Source organism: Umbelopsis ramanniana, assembly GCF_025399195.1.
Source record: "Umbelopsis ramanniana AG unplaced genomic scaffold K450scaffold_12, whole genome shotgun sequence".
NCBI classification, from domain to species: Eukaryota; Fungi; Mucoromycota; class Umbelopsidomycetes; order Umbelopsidales; family Umbelopsidaceae; genus Umbelopsis; species Umbelopsis ramanniana.
The window spans coordinates 21,669-38,080 of NW_026252098.1; the positions used below are offsets into that span (position 1 = coordinate 21,669).

At 43.4% G+C, this 16,412-nt stretch overlaps 7 protein-coding genes across 7 annotated transcripts; 5 read left to right on the forward strand and 2 right to left on the reverse strand.

Annotated features, from left to right (window-relative positions):
* The first annotated feature begins 840 nt into the window (after positions 1–840).
* Positions 841–7,242, forward strand: K450DRAFT_229584 (uncharacterized protein). The gene is made up of 15 exons (XM_051587109.1): positions 841–894; positions 968–1,026; positions 1,136–1,343; positions 1,479–1,747; positions 1,822–1,983; positions 2,054–2,338; positions 2,426–2,917; positions 2,985–3,170; positions 3,237–3,467; positions 3,540–3,792; positions 3,863–4,026; positions 4,098–4,499; positions 4,574–4,798; positions 4,863–5,319; positions 5,405–7,242. Exons 2-15 carry the CDS (start codon positions 985–987, stop codon positions 6,955–6,957), a joined length of 4,929 nt encoding a protein of 1,642 aa, XP_051446862.1. The 5' UTR covers positions 841–894; positions 968–984; the 3' UTR covers positions 6,958–7,242.
* A 141-nt stretch (positions 7,243–7,383) lies between these two features.
* K450DRAFT_229597 (uncharacterized protein) lies at positions 7,384–8,335 on the forward strand. Its single transcript, XM_051587110.1, has 4 exons — positions 7,384–7,484; positions 7,569–7,624; positions 7,692–7,797; positions 7,859–8,335. The coding sequence occupies exons 1-4, from the start codon at positions 7,401–7,403 to the stop codon at positions 8,219–8,221; spliced, it is 609 nt and encodes a 202-aa protein (XP_051446863.1). The 5' UTR covers positions 7,384–7,400; the 3' UTR covers positions 8,222–8,335.
* A 245-nt stretch (positions 8,336–8,580) lies between these two features.
* On the reverse strand, positions 8,581–10,227 carry K450DRAFT_229601 (uncharacterized protein). The gene is made up of 5 exons (XM_051587111.1): positions 9,848–10,227; positions 9,657–9,765; positions 9,343–9,553; positions 8,848–9,250; positions 8,581–8,768 (listed from the first exon to the last, which is right to left on the reverse strand). Exons 1-5 carry the CDS (start codon positions 10,093–10,095, stop codon positions 8,675–8,677), a joined length of 1,065 nt encoding a protein of 354 aa, XP_051446864.1. The 5' UTR covers positions 10,096–10,227; the 3' UTR covers positions 8,581–8,674.
* On the forward strand, positions 9,896–12,316 carry K450DRAFT_229609 (uncharacterized protein). Its single transcript, XM_051587112.1, has 5 exons — positions 9,896–10,187; positions 10,288–10,451; positions 10,571–10,717; positions 10,781–10,996; positions 11,116–12,316. The coding sequence occupies exons 2-5, from the start codon at positions 10,361–10,363 to the stop codon at positions 11,952–11,954; spliced, it is 1,293 nt and encodes a 430-aa protein (XP_051446865.1). The 5' UTR covers positions 9,896–10,187; positions 10,288–10,360; the 3' UTR covers positions 11,955–12,316.
* K450DRAFT_229614 (uncharacterized protein) lies at positions 12,189–13,599 on the forward strand. The gene is made up of 3 exons (XM_051587113.1): positions 12,189–12,520; positions 12,683–12,937; positions 13,013–13,599. The coding sequence occupies exons 1-3, from the start codon at positions 12,422–12,424 to the stop codon at positions 13,448–13,450; spliced, it is 792 nt and encodes a 263-aa protein (XP_051446866.1). The 5' UTR covers positions 12,189–12,421; the 3' UTR covers positions 13,451–13,599.
* Positions 13,600–14,090, forward strand: K450DRAFT_229619 (uncharacterized protein). The gene has a single exon (XM_051587114.1). The coding sequence runs from the start codon at positions 13,748–13,750 to the stop codon at positions 13,988–13,990; it is 243 nt and encodes an 80-aa protein (XP_051446867.1). The 5' UTR covers positions 13,600–13,747; the 3' UTR covers positions 13,991–14,090.
* Positions 14,060–16,393, reverse strand: K450DRAFT_229622 (uncharacterized protein). The gene is made up of 10 exons (XM_051587115.1): positions 16,056–16,393; positions 15,908–15,962; positions 15,678–15,825; positions 15,482–15,601; positions 15,253–15,416; positions 15,066–15,184; positions 14,953–14,999; positions 14,734–14,869; positions 14,483–14,658; positions 14,060–14,392 (listed from the first exon to the last, which is right to left on the reverse strand). The coding sequence occupies exons 1-10, from the start codon at positions 16,255–16,257 to the stop codon at positions 14,129–14,131; spliced, it is 1,431 nt and encodes a 476-aa protein (XP_051446868.1). The 5' UTR covers positions 16,258–16,393; the 3' UTR covers positions 14,060–14,128.
* Positions 16,394–16,412: the final 19 nt, after the last annotated feature.

Below are 16,412 nucleotides of genomic sequence, written 5' to 3' on the forward strand. Positions count from 1 at the left end.
AAGCTCGTATGTATTACAGCGATGTGCCAAGACGTTGAATATAGTACATGACGATATTGTTTGAAAATATAATAAAAGAAAAATGATAAACATACCAGCAACCGTGTCAGTGTATTTTTCCATGGTGGTGAAGCCTCTTGGCAACATTAAACTTGTTACTTTACGTTATTCGTTCTCCAGATCTCGTAAACCAGGGCAGTTTTTGTGTTTGCTGTAAGGACACGCGAGCAAGAGTCATTTTGGGGCACTGAGTAATGGCACCTGGCTTGTATTCAGTGTGCAAAATGATAAGCTTTACATATCGTCAACTCCAATAGCTAAGCTTTTAGGGTATAACATATTTCTTAAGCTGGAGAAGTATACCTACAGGCATAAATAAGGACACCTGTGTTGCTCCTGTACGCTCAGCAATCAACACTATATCTGCGCTTTTAACGAGTGCGGACGATAGGATTGGTGGCATCCAAAACAGCTTATTCTGCTGCTGTATATGCAAGTTCCTTTTAGGAGTTGAATATGGGCCAAGATCCTTCCAGCAATCTGTCGCATGGTGGTCGGTCCTGATATCCATCATACCCGACGGCTGCAGAACGTTGATCCAATGGACAACAATCATCGTATCATACTGACGCTTCATCCTTACTATCCTATATATATAATAAAACTTGCATTCTTAAAATCACTGAGCAACTTTACAGTGGAGAGCCGCTTGCCCTCCAAAACCAATATCCTTTTTTGGTCCATCTTGTGCCCTGAATTGTTGGAAAACTGGAAAAGTGGTTGCAAAGTTTCATACTCCGTCCGATGAAGTCATCAACTGGCTTCGCGTTTATAACGTCCGCCTGCCGCTACCTAACGACATTAGCTGTCTGTTGCCCTTACGAAACCACAAATGTACGTTATTATACATGTTAACCGAAACATGCTTTCAGACTTTGACTTACACTGGTTATCTTTTATTACTTAGAGAATCTCGTTCCGGAAATGACCGAGGCTCTTCCCATCAAATTTCAAGAGCATGCGCAGGTAAGCGGCTACATCTCTTGGCTCTACCCCCGCACCCACCTAATCTTGGCGGGATCGCACGCTCTCCAATCATCTGTACTAACAAACTTGCGGTTTACTCATATTCTAGCTGACGTCTCTCGGCGTTAATGCTGCCAGCATCAGCTTCAACACCCTCACGATGGAATCCGACCGTTTCATCTGTGTTCGCGAAAAGGTCAATGAAACAAACCAGGTCGTCATCATAGACATGGCCAACAACAATGAACTCGTTCGACGACCCATCACCGCAGACTCTGTCATCATGAATCCTGCATCCAAGGTGATGGCCTTGAAAGGTACTTGCAATTCACTGCCATCTCAGCTATTTACTTTTTTGGTGGAATAGGCTTTGCTATTTCCGACATACCGTCACCCGTCTTTTACTCGAAGAGTTCATTTTTTGCTAACCTTGCTTTTTACCTTGCCATTAGCTCAACGTCAGTTGCAAGTTTTCAACCTGGAAATGAAGTCCAAGCTCAAGTCCCACTTGATGCATGAAGATGTCGTCTTTTGGCGCTGGATTGACATTAAGACCCTTGGTTTGGTTACTGAGACTGCTGTTTATCATTGGTCCGTGGAAGGAGAGTCTGCTCCCGTTAAGATCTTTGATAGACATGCTAGTTTGTCCGGCTGTCAAATCATCAACTACCGCGTCAACTCTGATGAGAAATGGATGGTCTTGATCGGAATTTCTGCTCAGGTTAGTTGCCATCTTTTTCGCTACAACAATTTCCTCGAATTTTTTTTTCTAAAACCCTCCTAACATCCTATTAGCAAGGACGTGTTGTTGGTTCCATGCAACTGTTTTCCAAAGAACGCGGTGTCAGTCAGCCTATTGAAGGTCATGCCGCAGCATTTGCTGACCTTAGACTTGAAGGCTCCGCTTCACCCACCAGGCTTTTTGCATTTGCTGTTCGTAGTACCAATGGTGCAAAGGTAGGTTAAATGGTTACATGGAGATAAAATTTCATCGAACGTATTTTTAATCTCTTCTTTCACATTGTAGCTTCAAATCGTTGAAGTTGACCACCAAGAAGGAAACCCTCCTTTCCAAAAGAAGGCCGTCGAAATCTTTTTCCCTTCTGAAGCTGTCAATGACTTCCCTGTTGCCATGCAAGTCAGCCATAAATATGGAATCGTATTTGTTGTCACAAAGTTCGGGTTCATTCATCTTTATGATCTCGAGTCTGGCACTTGCATTTACATGAACAGAATTAGCGGTGAAACTATCTTTGTCACTGCTGAGCATGAAGCCACAAGTGGTATTCTTGGTGTTAACCGCAAGGGTCAGGTAAGCTAGAGACATAAAGAAAAAAACATTGGGTCAGAAAAAGGTGAATGTTCCACAGTATCTGAATGATTTTTTTCTTATGTACAGGTTCTTTCCGTCAGCGTTGACGAAAATAAGATCATCCCTTATATCATCAACACTTTGAACAACACCGAATTGGCTTTGAAATTAGCTTCTCGTGGTGGTTTGCCTGGTGCAGACGATTTGTATGTCCAGCGTTTCAATGAGCTTTTTGCTACTGGAGCCTATGGCGAAGCCGCCAAGGTGGCCGCAAATTCACCCCGCGGTATTCTCAGAACTGCTGATACAATCAATCGATTCAAGCATGTTCAAGTTGGCCCAGGCCAGCTTACTCCAATTCTTCAATACTTTGGTATCTTGCTTGAAAAGGGTGAGCTCAACCGCTTCGAATCCATCGAACTTGCTAAACCCGTCTTGCTCCAAAACCGCAAGCAACTCTTGGAGAAGTGGTTGAAGGAAGACAAATTAGAGTGCAGCGAAGAACTTGGTGATATTGTCAAGCAACATGACCCTACACTTGCTCTCTCAGTCTACCTTCGGGCAAACGTGCCCCACAAGGTATATCTACATGCAATTCGTGGTGTGTCATCACGAGCTAGTCGCTAAATGCTGTTTTTATCTTTAGGTTGTCCTTTGCTTCGCAGAATTGCGTCAATACAACAAGATTCTCCTTTATGCCAAGAAGGTCGGTTACCAGCCTGACTACATTGGCCTCTTGCAGAACATTATGCGTTCTGACCCCGAGAAGGGAGCCGAGTTCGCCACTATGCTCGCTAATGATGAGGATGGTGCCCTTATTGACTTGGACAGGGTAAGTGATTACGACCAGTATTAGCCTGATCACCTTAGGCGTTTGCTGACATATGTCATACTATAGGTTGTTGATGTCTTTATGTCTCAAAACATGATCCAACAAGCAACTTCATTCCTTTTGGACGCTCTTAAAGATAACAAGCCCGAACAAGGTGCTCTTCAGACCCGCTTGCTTGAAATGAATCTTGTTCACGCTCCCCAAGTTGCTGATGCCATTTTGGGTAACGAGATGTTCACTCATTACGATCGTGTCCTCATCGGTGGACTTTGCGAGAAGGCTGGGTTGTACCAACGTGTATGTTTCCTTGTTGTGAATAGTATGCCTAAGCCGATAACACAGCACTAATTCCCAATTGATTTCTTTCAGGCTTTGGAACACTATACCGATATCCACGATATTAAGCGCATTTTGCCCCACACTAATCTTCTCAACCCTGAATGGGTTGTTGAATACTTTGGTCGCCTTTCCGTTGAGCAGACTCTTGAATGCTTGAAGGAAATGCTTGCTACCAACCTCCGCCAAAATCTGCAAATTGCCGTCCAGGTTGCCACTAAATACTCTGAGCAATTGCAACCTCACAATCTCATTGATCTCTTTGAGACCTTCAAGACCAATGAAGGTAAGAATTTATTTAATGTATTAATGGGCGATCGCCGCTTCAATTGCTAACACTCATTTGTTTCCAATAGGACTATACTATTACCTCGGTTCCATCGTCAACTTGAGCGAGGACTCCCTTGTTCACTTCAAGTACATCCAGGCTGCATGCCGAACTGGTAATATTCGTGAAGTCGAACGCATCTGTCGCGAAAGCAATTACTATGACGCTGAGAAGGTCAAGAATTTCTTGAAGGTACGCAATATAATCGAGAGGAACATGACGATGATAACGGTTACACTTGACTAATATACCGTCGTTTATAGGAAGCAAAACTTAGCGATCAATTGCCTCTCATCATTGTATGCGACCGATTCGACTTTGTCCATGATCTTGTACTCTACCTTTACCACAACAATTTGCAAAAGTACATTGAGATCTATGTACAAAAGGTCAACCCTTCACGTACACCCGCTGTCATTGGTGGTTTGCTCGATGTCGGTTGCGACGAAGACGTTATCAAGAATCTTTTGATGTCTGTCTCTGGTACTCTCCCTGTAGACCAGCTTTGCGAAGAAGTTGAGAAGCGCAACCGCCTCAAGCTCCTTTTGCCTTGGCTTGAGATTCGTGTTAATGACGGTAGCACTGACAAGGATGTTTACAACGCCTTGGCCAAGATCTACATTGACACAAACAATAACCCAGAACCTTTCTTGAAGGAGAACGAGGTAAATGATTGCATTGACACCTGGCTGGATGAGCGTGTCTGTTGATGCTAATGTTCACTTTTTCCGCCGTTTAGTACTATGATCCTCGTTTCATTGGTAAATACTGCGAAAAGAGAGATCCCTATCTCGCATACATCTGTTACCAGAAGGGACAGTGTGACTACGAGCTCATTAACATTACCAATGAAAACTCCATGTTCAAGCACCAAGCACGCTATCTTGTCCGTAGACGAGATACCACTTTGTGGCAGCACGTTTTGCAGGAGAGCAACAGCAATCGTCGACAACTGATTGATCAGGTAAAAGTCGTCAGCCATCATACCATGGGTTCTTGACCAATTGATTAACTGTCTTTCAACTTAGATCGTCGGTACTGCTCTTCCTGAATGTTCAGATCCTGAAGATGTCTCCATCACAGTCAAGGCATTCATGGCTGCTGAATTGCCCAACGAACTCATTGAATTATTGGAGAAGATTGTTCTTGAAGGCACCGCCTTCAGTGATAACAAAAATTTGCAAAACTTGCTTATTTTGACTGCTGTCAAGGCTGACCAAACCAGAGTTATGGATTACATCAACCGCCTCGATAACTACGATGCTCCTGATATCGCCAACATCTGTATTGGAGCAGACTTGTTCGAAGAAGCTTTCACCATCTTCAAGAAGTATAATGTCAACAGCAGTGCCATCAATGTTTTGATCGACAACATTGGCAACATTGATCGTGCCTACGAATTTGCTGAGCGCTGCGATCAGCCTGAAGTCTGGAGCCGACTTGCCAAGGCTCAACTTGATAACATGCGTGTTAAGGATTCAATCGGTAACATATTTTTTTTATCTCCTTCCTAACGTGATGTCGAGTTGATGACGACAACTAATCACAACCATTCTGCATCATTTAATAGATTCATACATTCGTGCAAATGACCCATCCAACTATGTTGAAGTCACGACCTACGCCCAACGTGCTGACAAGTTTGAAGACCTCGTTCGTTTCTTGCAAATGGCTCGCAAGCACTCTCGTGAGCCTTACATTGAAACCGAATTGCTCTTTGCTTACGCCAAGACTGATCGATTGGTCGATCTTGAGGATTTCATTGCTTCACCCAACATTGCTCAGATTCAACAAGTTGGAGACCGCTGTTTCGACTCTCACATGTTTGAAGCTGCCAAGATTTTGTTCAGCAGCATTTCAAACCACGCTCGTCTTGCTACTACTCTTGTCTATCTTGGAGACTACCAAGGCGCTGTTGATTGTGCTCGAAAGGCCAGCAACACAAAAGTATGGAAGGAAGTCAATGCTGCTTGTATCAAGAATCGCGAATTCCGTCTTGCTCAAATCTGTGGTCTTCACATCATTGTTCACGCTGAAGAACTTGAAGAATTGATCAAGGTTTACGAATCCAATGGTTACTTTGAGGAACTCATCAGCCTTTTGGAAGCTGGTTTGGGTCTTGAGCGTGCCCACATGGGTATGTTCACTGAACTTGCCATCTTGTATGCCAAGTATGCTCCTGAGAAGATGATGGAGCATCTCAAGTTGTTCGTCTCTCGTATCAACATCCCCAAGGTCATTCGGTCATGCGAAGAAGCACATTTGTGGCGTGAACTTGTTTTCCTTTATGTCCATTATGACGAGTTTGATAATGCTTCTCAAGCTATGATGGAGCACTCACCCGATGCTTGGGAACATTCTGCTTTCAAGGATGTCGTCGTCAAGGTCTCCAACCACGAAATCTATTACAAGGCTTTGCGATTCTACTTGAATGAACAACCACTTCTCTTGACCGATCTCTTGGCTGCTCTTACCGCCAAGATTGACCATACACGAGTTGTTCAAATTTTTGAGAAGTCTGACAATATCCCACTCATCAAGCCATATCTTGTTACTGTACAACATGTCAATAACAAGGCAGTCAACCATGCTCTTAACGAGTTGTTGATAGAAGAGGAAGATTATAATGGACTACGAGATTCGATTGACCACTTTGATAACTTTGACACCATTGAACTTGCTCAAAAATTGGAGAAGCACGACCTCCTGGAATTCCGTCGTATTGCCGCTCATCTCTACAAGATGAACAAGCGCTGGAGACAGAGTATCACCCTCTCTAAGCAAGATCGACTTTTCAAGGATGCCATGCAAACCGCTGCTGATTCAAAGAGCAATGATATTGCCGAAGAACTTTTGCAATACTTTGTCGAAGTTGGCAACCGAGAATGCTTTGCTGCTATGTTATATGCATGCTATGACCTCATGAGACCTGATGTCGTTATGGAGCTTTCGTGGAGACATGGTTTGAACGACTTCTCAATGCCCTATATGATCAATATCATGCGCGAGCAGTTCAACAAGATTGATGTGTTGGGTAAGGAAGTCAAGGATTTGAAGGAAAAGGCCGAGTCTCAGGAAAATGCTCGTAAGTATTATTATTTGTCTTATTGTTACTTCAAATAATCATTTACTAAACCAAATTTTTTTTTTTCAGCTGCAGCACCTGTTATGGGAGGAGCCCTTGGTAACCCACTCATGCTTACTGCTGGTCCCACTGGTGGTATGTTTCCACAACAAAGCCCTATGATGACTGGCGCCTCAGCGCCGTACGGCATGGGAGGAAGCCCAAGTGGCATGTACGGTGGAGGTTTATAAAATGGTGCTCATAAAGAATTATTTGTTTAAACAAAAGAAAAGACGAAATTAAAGGGAAGATATATATACATTTGTTACTTTAAAAGCCGTTGGATGATATGTGTGTTTGATATAATCGTAGTGGTATACTTGGGTAGACAGCCCTTAGGCATCAGGTTATCGCGTCCATGCCGAATTTTTAGGCTATGAAATCGAAGACTCAAATTTGGGAGTGCGAATTTTCAACGCAGTTGCTTCCATACCATTTACACATGCCTGCCAGATTCCAGCCTCAAGCACAAGTTCAACGGCCATTGCAGAATGAAATCAGTGCTCTCACTAAACTCATCAACGGTGTACGTCTTTGACTTGAAATCTTTTGAACGTATTCCCTACGCTTTTAACGATTTGATTCTCTAACGTCCATAATTTGAACACAGGAACTTTTAGAGGCGGCTGCCAAAGTCTTGCTACACCAAGTGCAAATACGCTCAGGGTACAGTCCTTTCCGTTCACTGTGTTTCATTCTCGACTGGATATTCAAAACTCTTCGTTAATTGTAGGAATGAGCAAGACCTAGCTCCCGCACCACCACGACACTTGATGCAAACCTTAGAAGCCCGCTGTGAAGAGTTTGCAACCATATGCGATCAAATCCATTATATTCTCGTATGTTGTATATCTATGGTGCGTATTACGGCTATAAAGTATGTGCTAACTGCCTTCATAGGATCAATCCCGACGAATACTCATTCTCGATCAAAAAGCTCAACATCAACAACAAATCCAGCAACAGAAGTTACAACAGAGCAACAAGCTGGCACAACAAGATCAGAATGGTGCGGATGAATCCATGGCTGAAGACACTGACATATCTGAAGATCTATTGGCCACTGGTATGGACGAAGATAACGATCTGCTAGCAACTTCCTCTGCCCCAATCAATGAGGATGTGGATATTGAGGAGTTGGTCCAGGTGCAAAGAGAAAGATTGGAGAGGCTCCGACGCGTCATTGTTCTTGGCGAAGATGCAGATATAGTCAAACAAGAAGGAGAAGGACGAACAGAGGGAGACGGCGACTATTTGTTTTAATCTAAGAGACGATCAGACTTTTTCGTCACTCATCATTCCCGCCTTTTCTGTACACTAGCTGAAATATACAAAAACTCTCATATCACCATCACATTTACCATCGGAACATTAACGAATTCGTCAAAGCAACGCATCTTCGCTGTGGTTCGTAGATGGTACCAGAAATGCGCGATCTGCTCCCTTTGAAGTAGTGAAATAGAACTAATTCGTGAAGCAATCATTTTCTCATGGAGCATAACGCAAAATGTTTTCAAGATAATTGCCATTGGCTTAATAACATACAAGTTTTTGTAGTTGTTTATAAAGTGATATCCCACAGGTTCATTATATCAAACTTTAAGTCTTGGGTGATGGTATTTTACAAGAAGTACGGAGGGAGGAGAAAGTGACAGGAAACATTGTAAGGAAAATACAACCAGCTTATAACAGTTCCTTTGGCAAAGATACAGATTACTATCCATAGTTCCAAACTGGCTCTGAAGTATTGTTATCTACGGCTGACGGGTATGGAGATGAGGGTACAAATTGCTTGCGGCGTCCGATGTAACTAACATATTTTGACTTTTTCATAAGACATACCATACGGAAACCAAGGCCAGTTTTAATCTACTTTCGAGAAACTTTACCTTTTCGGTTGCGGTCGACAGAGAACATACCAAAAGTTGGACACAGCATTACCAAAGTTGAATGGATTCGGTGGGTAGGGTCGACTCATGACGGAGTTTCGTAGTTGCTCGTGCGTGGTTACATTTCTCATCACCAGGTAGCAATGGTAACCACTCAGACCACCTACGCTCCACATCAGGACAAAACATAAGAGAAATACAACAAAGCTGAGAGGAGCGGCAGCCAATGCATCCACAAACGAGTACGGATATTTGGATGTGAATAGAGTATAGACATGAACAAATGAAAATGCAAAGGCATAAAAGCACATCAGCGTCGCCACAGTCACAAATACAAAGAAACTTCGGTAATTCCTTCGGCCAATGCAATTATTTAGCCAGATGCAATGGTGATCTTCGTTCTCTAATCAAAATGAAATATTTCATGATGGCAAGGTTATTGAAGGTCGCCTAAACAAAAAGAAAGGGGGGGGGGTTCGATGGCGTCATACATACCAACACAATTATTACACTGTCTGCAATGACTGGCTCTCGGAGGACGATATAGCTGGCAGGTATCACAATACTTCAGCCTAACAATTTGATCCTTCACTTGGACTTCCTTTGGTAGCGGCATGTTTTGCGGCCACATGTCATCGTATGATACAGAATATCGATTATGGTCCCTGGCAGTCGTCGACATTGGATGCAGGTTACGAGGAACGATCTACAGCCGGCAGAGGAGAAAAAAGCAATTGAGATAATGCAAACATCATTAATTCGAGCTATACTAGTATTCTCTCCCTGCATAGAAACGTCCTGAACCTTACCCCTGGGTCTGTCCAGGATGTCTTGAGCATGGATGCCATGGCTAATACAAACAGGTAGGCGAATATAATTGGAACAGAGGGGTGAATGTTGATCCACAGCCACGGACACCTGTGCGCAAACACGGCGGAGGTAAGCATGTAACAAAACAAATGGAGAGAGATCATCAAGGGAAAAGAAAATCAAGGCTCACGTAAAGGCAAAAAAAAGTGCACTGGGGACCAGTAGAATAACCAGTGCTGTCAGAAACGCCCAATATTCTCTACTGGTCATAAGTCGACCCTGGCAGAAAAATCGATTTTGGCCAGGAAACACCTGGTAGTTTCTCTGTTTATTGTTAGCAGCCGCATGGTCGTTTATTGCTATAGTGGTAGTAGCAGTGTTAGAGCTTCGACTTGTCGGAAGAATTTCAGGTTGAAGTTGATTTCCGATGGTCGACATGGGACAGTGCGTTTTTGAGGACCTTTATAGAAGTTGGCGCCGGGTATTGTCGTCGGACCAAGGTGAAAGACAATTTGAAAGAATGAAGAATGGTAATCAATTAAAAAGCTTATTATTACTTTTGTGATGTGTACACCTCGCAAAGTGGAAAATGGGCTTGGGCTGACAGAATGTATTTTCCTTTGGTCAAAGCCGTAACCTCTCCCTCCCCCCACCAGTCCCCGCCATTAGTCCTTTTTCTTCACTCCAACCAACAATCGGCGCAATGGACAAAATCATGCTTAGAGCATGGTGGAAAAAAGTCACCACCGATAAACCCCATCGATTACCATCTGGTTCTCATGCCCCTCCTAATGGTAAGATTTCGAGCTGTTGTTATTAAAACCGCCTAAAGCTTGTCTTTAACCTTTACCTCCCCGCCCTCACTCGTCTTTTTTCTCTTCCCCTGCATACTTTTGGACCTTCCACTACATAGACGGCTCGATCTTTTCTGTGCTTTTGGAGACCAGTATCCAATATGCCTTTGTCAATATCTCGTACGCCGATGATGCAAGCGGTCAGCAATGCTTTGGTCAGATACCTTGTATAGTGGCGAAGTGTGGAGCTTATTTAAAGGATCATGGTGGGTAAAAAATATATTCTCAATGCATACGGTTCCCCTTGTTTCTTAACCTACTTCTCTCAGGATTGTTTGTGGAAGGAATCTTTCGATTGAGTGGAAGTGCTCGCAGGATTGGTGAATTACAGCATTTGTTTGATATTCCGCCATTGTACGGTAGTCAGCTGGACTGGCAAGGCTATTCGATCCACGACGCTGCTAACGTATTGAGACGGTTCCTTAATTCCTTACCTGACCCTGTTATCACTCATAAGAGTTACAGCGACTTTCGAAACGTTCTCGGTAAGTGGGTAGGCGCGTTATTGGAGATTAGCTAGTTTCTTTCCAAACCAGGGACTTCCGCCGGCGCGCTGGAAATGAACTAACTGCAAGCCAAAAATAACCTTTTTCCACCTCGTTAGACAACCCAAAGTACCCAAATAAGGAAGCTCAAGTGCGGCGATTCCAAGGCCTCATAGATCGCTTACCTTTGCCTCACCAGTTTTTACTGTTGTATTTGCTGGATTTGCTCCACCTGTTCGCATCAAATAGCGAATTTACTCGAATGGACAGTGCTAATTTAGCGTCGGTGTTTACACCAGGCATGCTTTCGAGAAACGATATGCAACCAAGCGAATATAAACACTCTCAACAAGTCATCAAGTTTTTGATTGAGAATCAAACTCTCTTTTCTATGCCAAAGGCTAATGTAACTCGCACGCCATCACCTACTTCATACCCTGTTGTAACACAACGTACCCCTATTCCGCTGGATACATCATCAACGCCTATTAGCGCTATGACAGCAGCTGCATCCACTACCGCTGCAGTACCAAAGTCACAAATAGCCAAGGAGAACAAGAAGCCTGCAGATGAGGAGTCCAAGCGTCTCTACAGAAAATCAGACGTAAAATCACACCTCCATCATCTGCCCCACAAGCGTTTGCCACATCGCGAGCAAAAAGAACCAGAACTCTCACATCCACACCCTATGGCACATTATCGACGATCTACCACGTGGCTTCCACCTTCACATCAACCATTAGAGGGAGTGGATATTGATGCCATGAAGGCCGCAGCGGCGATTCGATCTGGACATTTGTTACCCAATGAACGCAGAAAATCAAGAGGACTGGCTCGTTCTAAAACAGTACCTAGTAAGCGACCGAAATATGGTCCAGATGATCCATTGCAAGTTGTGCATGTCAACCGAGGCTCAAGTGTTCGAGAACGAAGGCCAGAAGGGATCCCAGACCTGTAGCATATTCACTCATTACATTAGGACAATTATATATATAAATGTTTATGATATGTAATTTGTATATATTGGTATGTTGGGCTGATTCCTTGCCATACCCAAACGCCTTTGTTGTACTTTCTATTCTTTCATTTGATCTGTCTATTTTCTTTTAAATACAATACTCCCCATCCCAACTGTGCTAGGAGCTTATGATTTTATTCTCAGGAGTGAATGAGCTTAAAAATGACCTGGACAAAACAGAAGTAGACGCACGCTAAGATACCACTCGTGCGTATGTGGTGTCTCCTTTACCATTGTGGTATATTCCCCTGAGTTTTATTTGGGATATTTTATTTTTGGGATCCTTGTCCGGCCCAGAACTGTTAGCTTGGGGGATTAAGCCCGTAAGGATCGCCCCTTCCAGCAGCATCCAAAGGCATTTTTGAAAAGCTTTCTCAACTTCTAAATCTTGTTCATCTTGCTGATCAATGACTCTTTTCACCTCCATGGTAATCATCACCCACAGGTGGCGACCCCCACAACTTTTATTTGAGACATATGAAGATGTGGAGACTCTGTCCGAGTTTGTAGGTATCTGATTCACTTTGGCTTTCTATTTCGCTCTTCCATTTTGAATGTTGAATATGATGTGGAGAGTGTCCATATAATTTATTTGACCCCCCACTAAATTTTCTTTCTCCCTTCCCAAAAAATTTCCTTGGTCCCATCGACGTTACGTTCTCGAACAGTTGCCACGCGAAACCTTTCATACACGCACGAAAGAGTTAAGTAAACTAGTGCGTAGAAACTATCCAAGTAGTCATTGGGATTACTATATATTTCTACTGGCGATATTGTCCGTCATAGCATCAGCTGCGTTCTCCTTGGTTGCTCGCGCGGCTGGAGTGTCGATGTGGTATCCGCTCCTCTTGCTGGTGTTTCCTGCTATTCTCAGTTTATGGACCAGCCGCCGTCGATCCACTATGGTTTACAGGATCAAAGAGGTAGGTTATTTGTACAATAGTGCTAGTATCTTTCATTTTTACGCACAGGCTTCTCACCATCTACTTTTGCCGTAGTTTGAAAAGACGTTGAAATCGCATTTAGGAGACCTTAATAAGAAGGATGCTTCGCAACATCATTTAAAGTGGACAGTTCGTAGAGCCACTCGAAGTGATCGAGTAGAAAAGGCAACAGCATGTCTGGTCATTGAGCTGGCTCAATGTGATCCAGAAGTGGATGTCGATCCATTACCAACCTACCAAGAAGCATCCGAACATACCGATACAGACCACGTCATGATACAAATCAATCATCGCCCCGCGCTGGAAATCCGGGAAGCTCCTCCACCACATTATTCAGAGACTGAGGTAGTTGTTCATCGTATGGAAGACATGTCTAGCAACTTTGAATTACGTTCGATTTCGTCATCGACGTCGACTTCGACCAGCATCCATATGAGCACCGAACAAACCCATCTCGTGGGTCAAGAAGAAGATAAACCTGAAAATACATAAATTGATGACCTCGCATCATTGCCTTTCTTAGAAGCCGATCATTCGAGGCATAAATATCTACCAAATATGAGAAAAAAAGGGTTTCTCTTCCATTGCCATTCTTCAAGCACATTCGTCGTATGTGTTGCCTTCACAACAAAACAGAACACTTCCAATCTATAATTCTCCCTTTTTGCCTTCCCCTCATCTTGCCCTTACATTCTTCTCCTTTCTCGTCATAGACTTGTCTTTTATGTAAAACTTTGGATTCTTATTGTTATGTTCCGCTTTCATAGTCAATTTTGAATAAATTAGAAAATGAGTTTTTTTAAAGAAAGAACTACTGAGAAGCAAACGCCGTACCTACTAACATGTATCCCTCTCGATATGGAACGAAAAAATATAAACGTATTGAAAAGAAACAATGGAAATAATAATAAAGAGAACGTAAGAAACCGAAAGGAGTTGTGTGTATGGGTTTTTCTTTGGGGGGATTCAATTCTTTTTTTTTTTGGGTTTTTTACGTATCGAAATTCTCTTTCAAAAGCAGGTGATGATTGAAAAACAATGAATCAGAACAGCATCAAAATACATGGAAATGGGAAGGGAAAGAAATTATGAGTTCAAACATTCAGAACAAATTCCTTTGTCCGAGAGTACGCATTGCACGCACTTAACACGCTGAGGGCTAGCAGAGAGTCATAAGTTTCGCTTAACACGCTTGTTAGGAGGGGTAGTTGCAGTTTCTCCATTAGCAAGCATGGGTTCTTCAGTAGTGTCAGCGGGGGCTTTGCGGGCACTGGCAGCGGAGGGTCCACGACGCTTGTTGGTCACGCTAACAACTTCCTCTTCAGCAGCCTCCACCACAAGTTCACGTTTGTTGCCCTTCTTGGACACCGACTTTGCAGTCGTAGCAGACTTCTTGTTAATGCTGGAAGATACCTTCTTCTTTGGAGATATATCCTCGGTGAAAGGGTTTTCCATGGTCTTGGAAATGATAGCTTCTTCCTCCTCTGCTACCTCAGCGACCATGAGTTTAGATGGTGATTCTGCTCGCTCGACGGTTGTGATTGTTTCCACCTTTTCAACAATGGCGGTTTCCTTGACATCAGGCTTTTCAAGATCTTCAGTGACAATGACTTCGGTGGTCTGAATAATCTCAGTGGTCACCGTAGGGTTGGGAAGCTTCTTAGGGGTACCGATAATGCGAAGACGCTGAACACCACCATCTAGGATTAATGAAACAATTAGTGCCAGGTAATACAATGGTCACTACGTAGTTCCTACACTTCATCTCAGCTTACCAGGGAAGACGGTCAACTTGACATGAGTGAAGATTTCGTTGCTGGGAATAGCATAGGCCTGTCTCTCATTAGGGTTGATTCTTTGCTTGGCAACAAGTTGGACCCATTCAACGCCGACATCAAGATCGGGATCGCTCTAATACATGATTGTACACAAATGGTCTCATTGTTAGCGTCAAGTTGCCCTGCATTATTATCATTTGACCAAATTGAACTTACCTCCATGCTGTAACATCCATCAATGGCAATAGCTTCAGGAGCATTACCTACATAGAAAACGGTCAATTGCAATAGTCGCAACGTCTTCCTTCACTTTAGTATATTCCCCTTACCCTTGAAAAAGGTGGTGTCCACAACAGCCTCCTTCAAAACGGCAGATGTACCCAATTGAACTACAATCCAGTCGTTTCTGTTCTTCAGGCGAGATCTTTGAGTGACCCATCCATCAGACCTGTTGGGGATGAATGCATGAGAAAACAGTATGAAGCGCCATCACATATAGCTAATGAAAGTACATACGGTCCGTTGCCAATACCAGACATTAAAATATTTGGACGCTTGCCGTAACGGGCATCGCTGCAGGCAACAACGTGACCTCCATTACCAATAAATGCCAAATCAAGGGGTTCTGAGCTGGATTCTGCAGCCTTAGTGATGACGCTGCCAAAGCAGCGAAGACGAGCCTTGAATAAGAAAAGAATTAGACAAATGGTAATGATAAGATGCCGGATATACATAAATAACGTACAATTCCACCATCAGGAATAATTGTGACACGAAGATGGCTGTATAGTTCGTCGGTGTCACGAATCAAGAACAAATTGTGGGTGTCCGGCTTAACTGCCACGTCGGGGAGTAAGGTGGTCCACTGAAACAGGGCAAATGAACGTTTAGCAATCACCCATTTTCCCGCGTCTGCAAACCTGATCTCGTCGCCAGCATACCTTCCAATTATCAAAGTCATCGTCCTTAAGGTCTTCGGATGCTACAGCAGCTTCTACCTTAACTTGTACAGGGGAGCTGTCTCTGAAGTTGGTAGTATCAATATCAAAACCAGTAATTGTTCCTTCACAACCTAGTCTGATAATGGCCCTGGAAGGATATGACGGGTTTGTTTCAGTGCTAGTCGAAAAATGGGTTGATACGTAAAGGAGTAATCAAACTGACGACGTACCAATCTCTGTTGCTATGACGCTTTGTCTGCCATCCGTCCAATTCACCATCTGCCACTAGAGAGCGTTCATCATCGCGCGATGCATAAAGTCAGATAAAGTCATGTTTCCGATCTATAGTACTGGTAATAAAATGTTGCTTTTATTTACCTGTATCGTCATCATCGTTATGTTTAACGGCATCAGGCTTTAAAATGTTGGCAGCAGCGCCAAAGAATTCGTCGGAAGCGCGTACAATGGTGGAACCCATGGATTGGGCTGCAAGATCAACATATTCGCACAGAACGGTGTCCTCTACGCGAGATGACGAAAGGTTTGAGTAATCTGTGTTCTTACTGGTGGAATTACCCATAATAATAAAGAATGAGGATAGAGTTGGCAAAACCTTTCCCTTGCCACGTTTTTCCTGGGGAGCGCGATTTTTTTTTTTCCGCCCCACATCTTGAAATTCATGGTGAAAGTCACGTTTTTCAGCCGGGCTTGAGTTTCACTTTTGCAGGCTTTTTT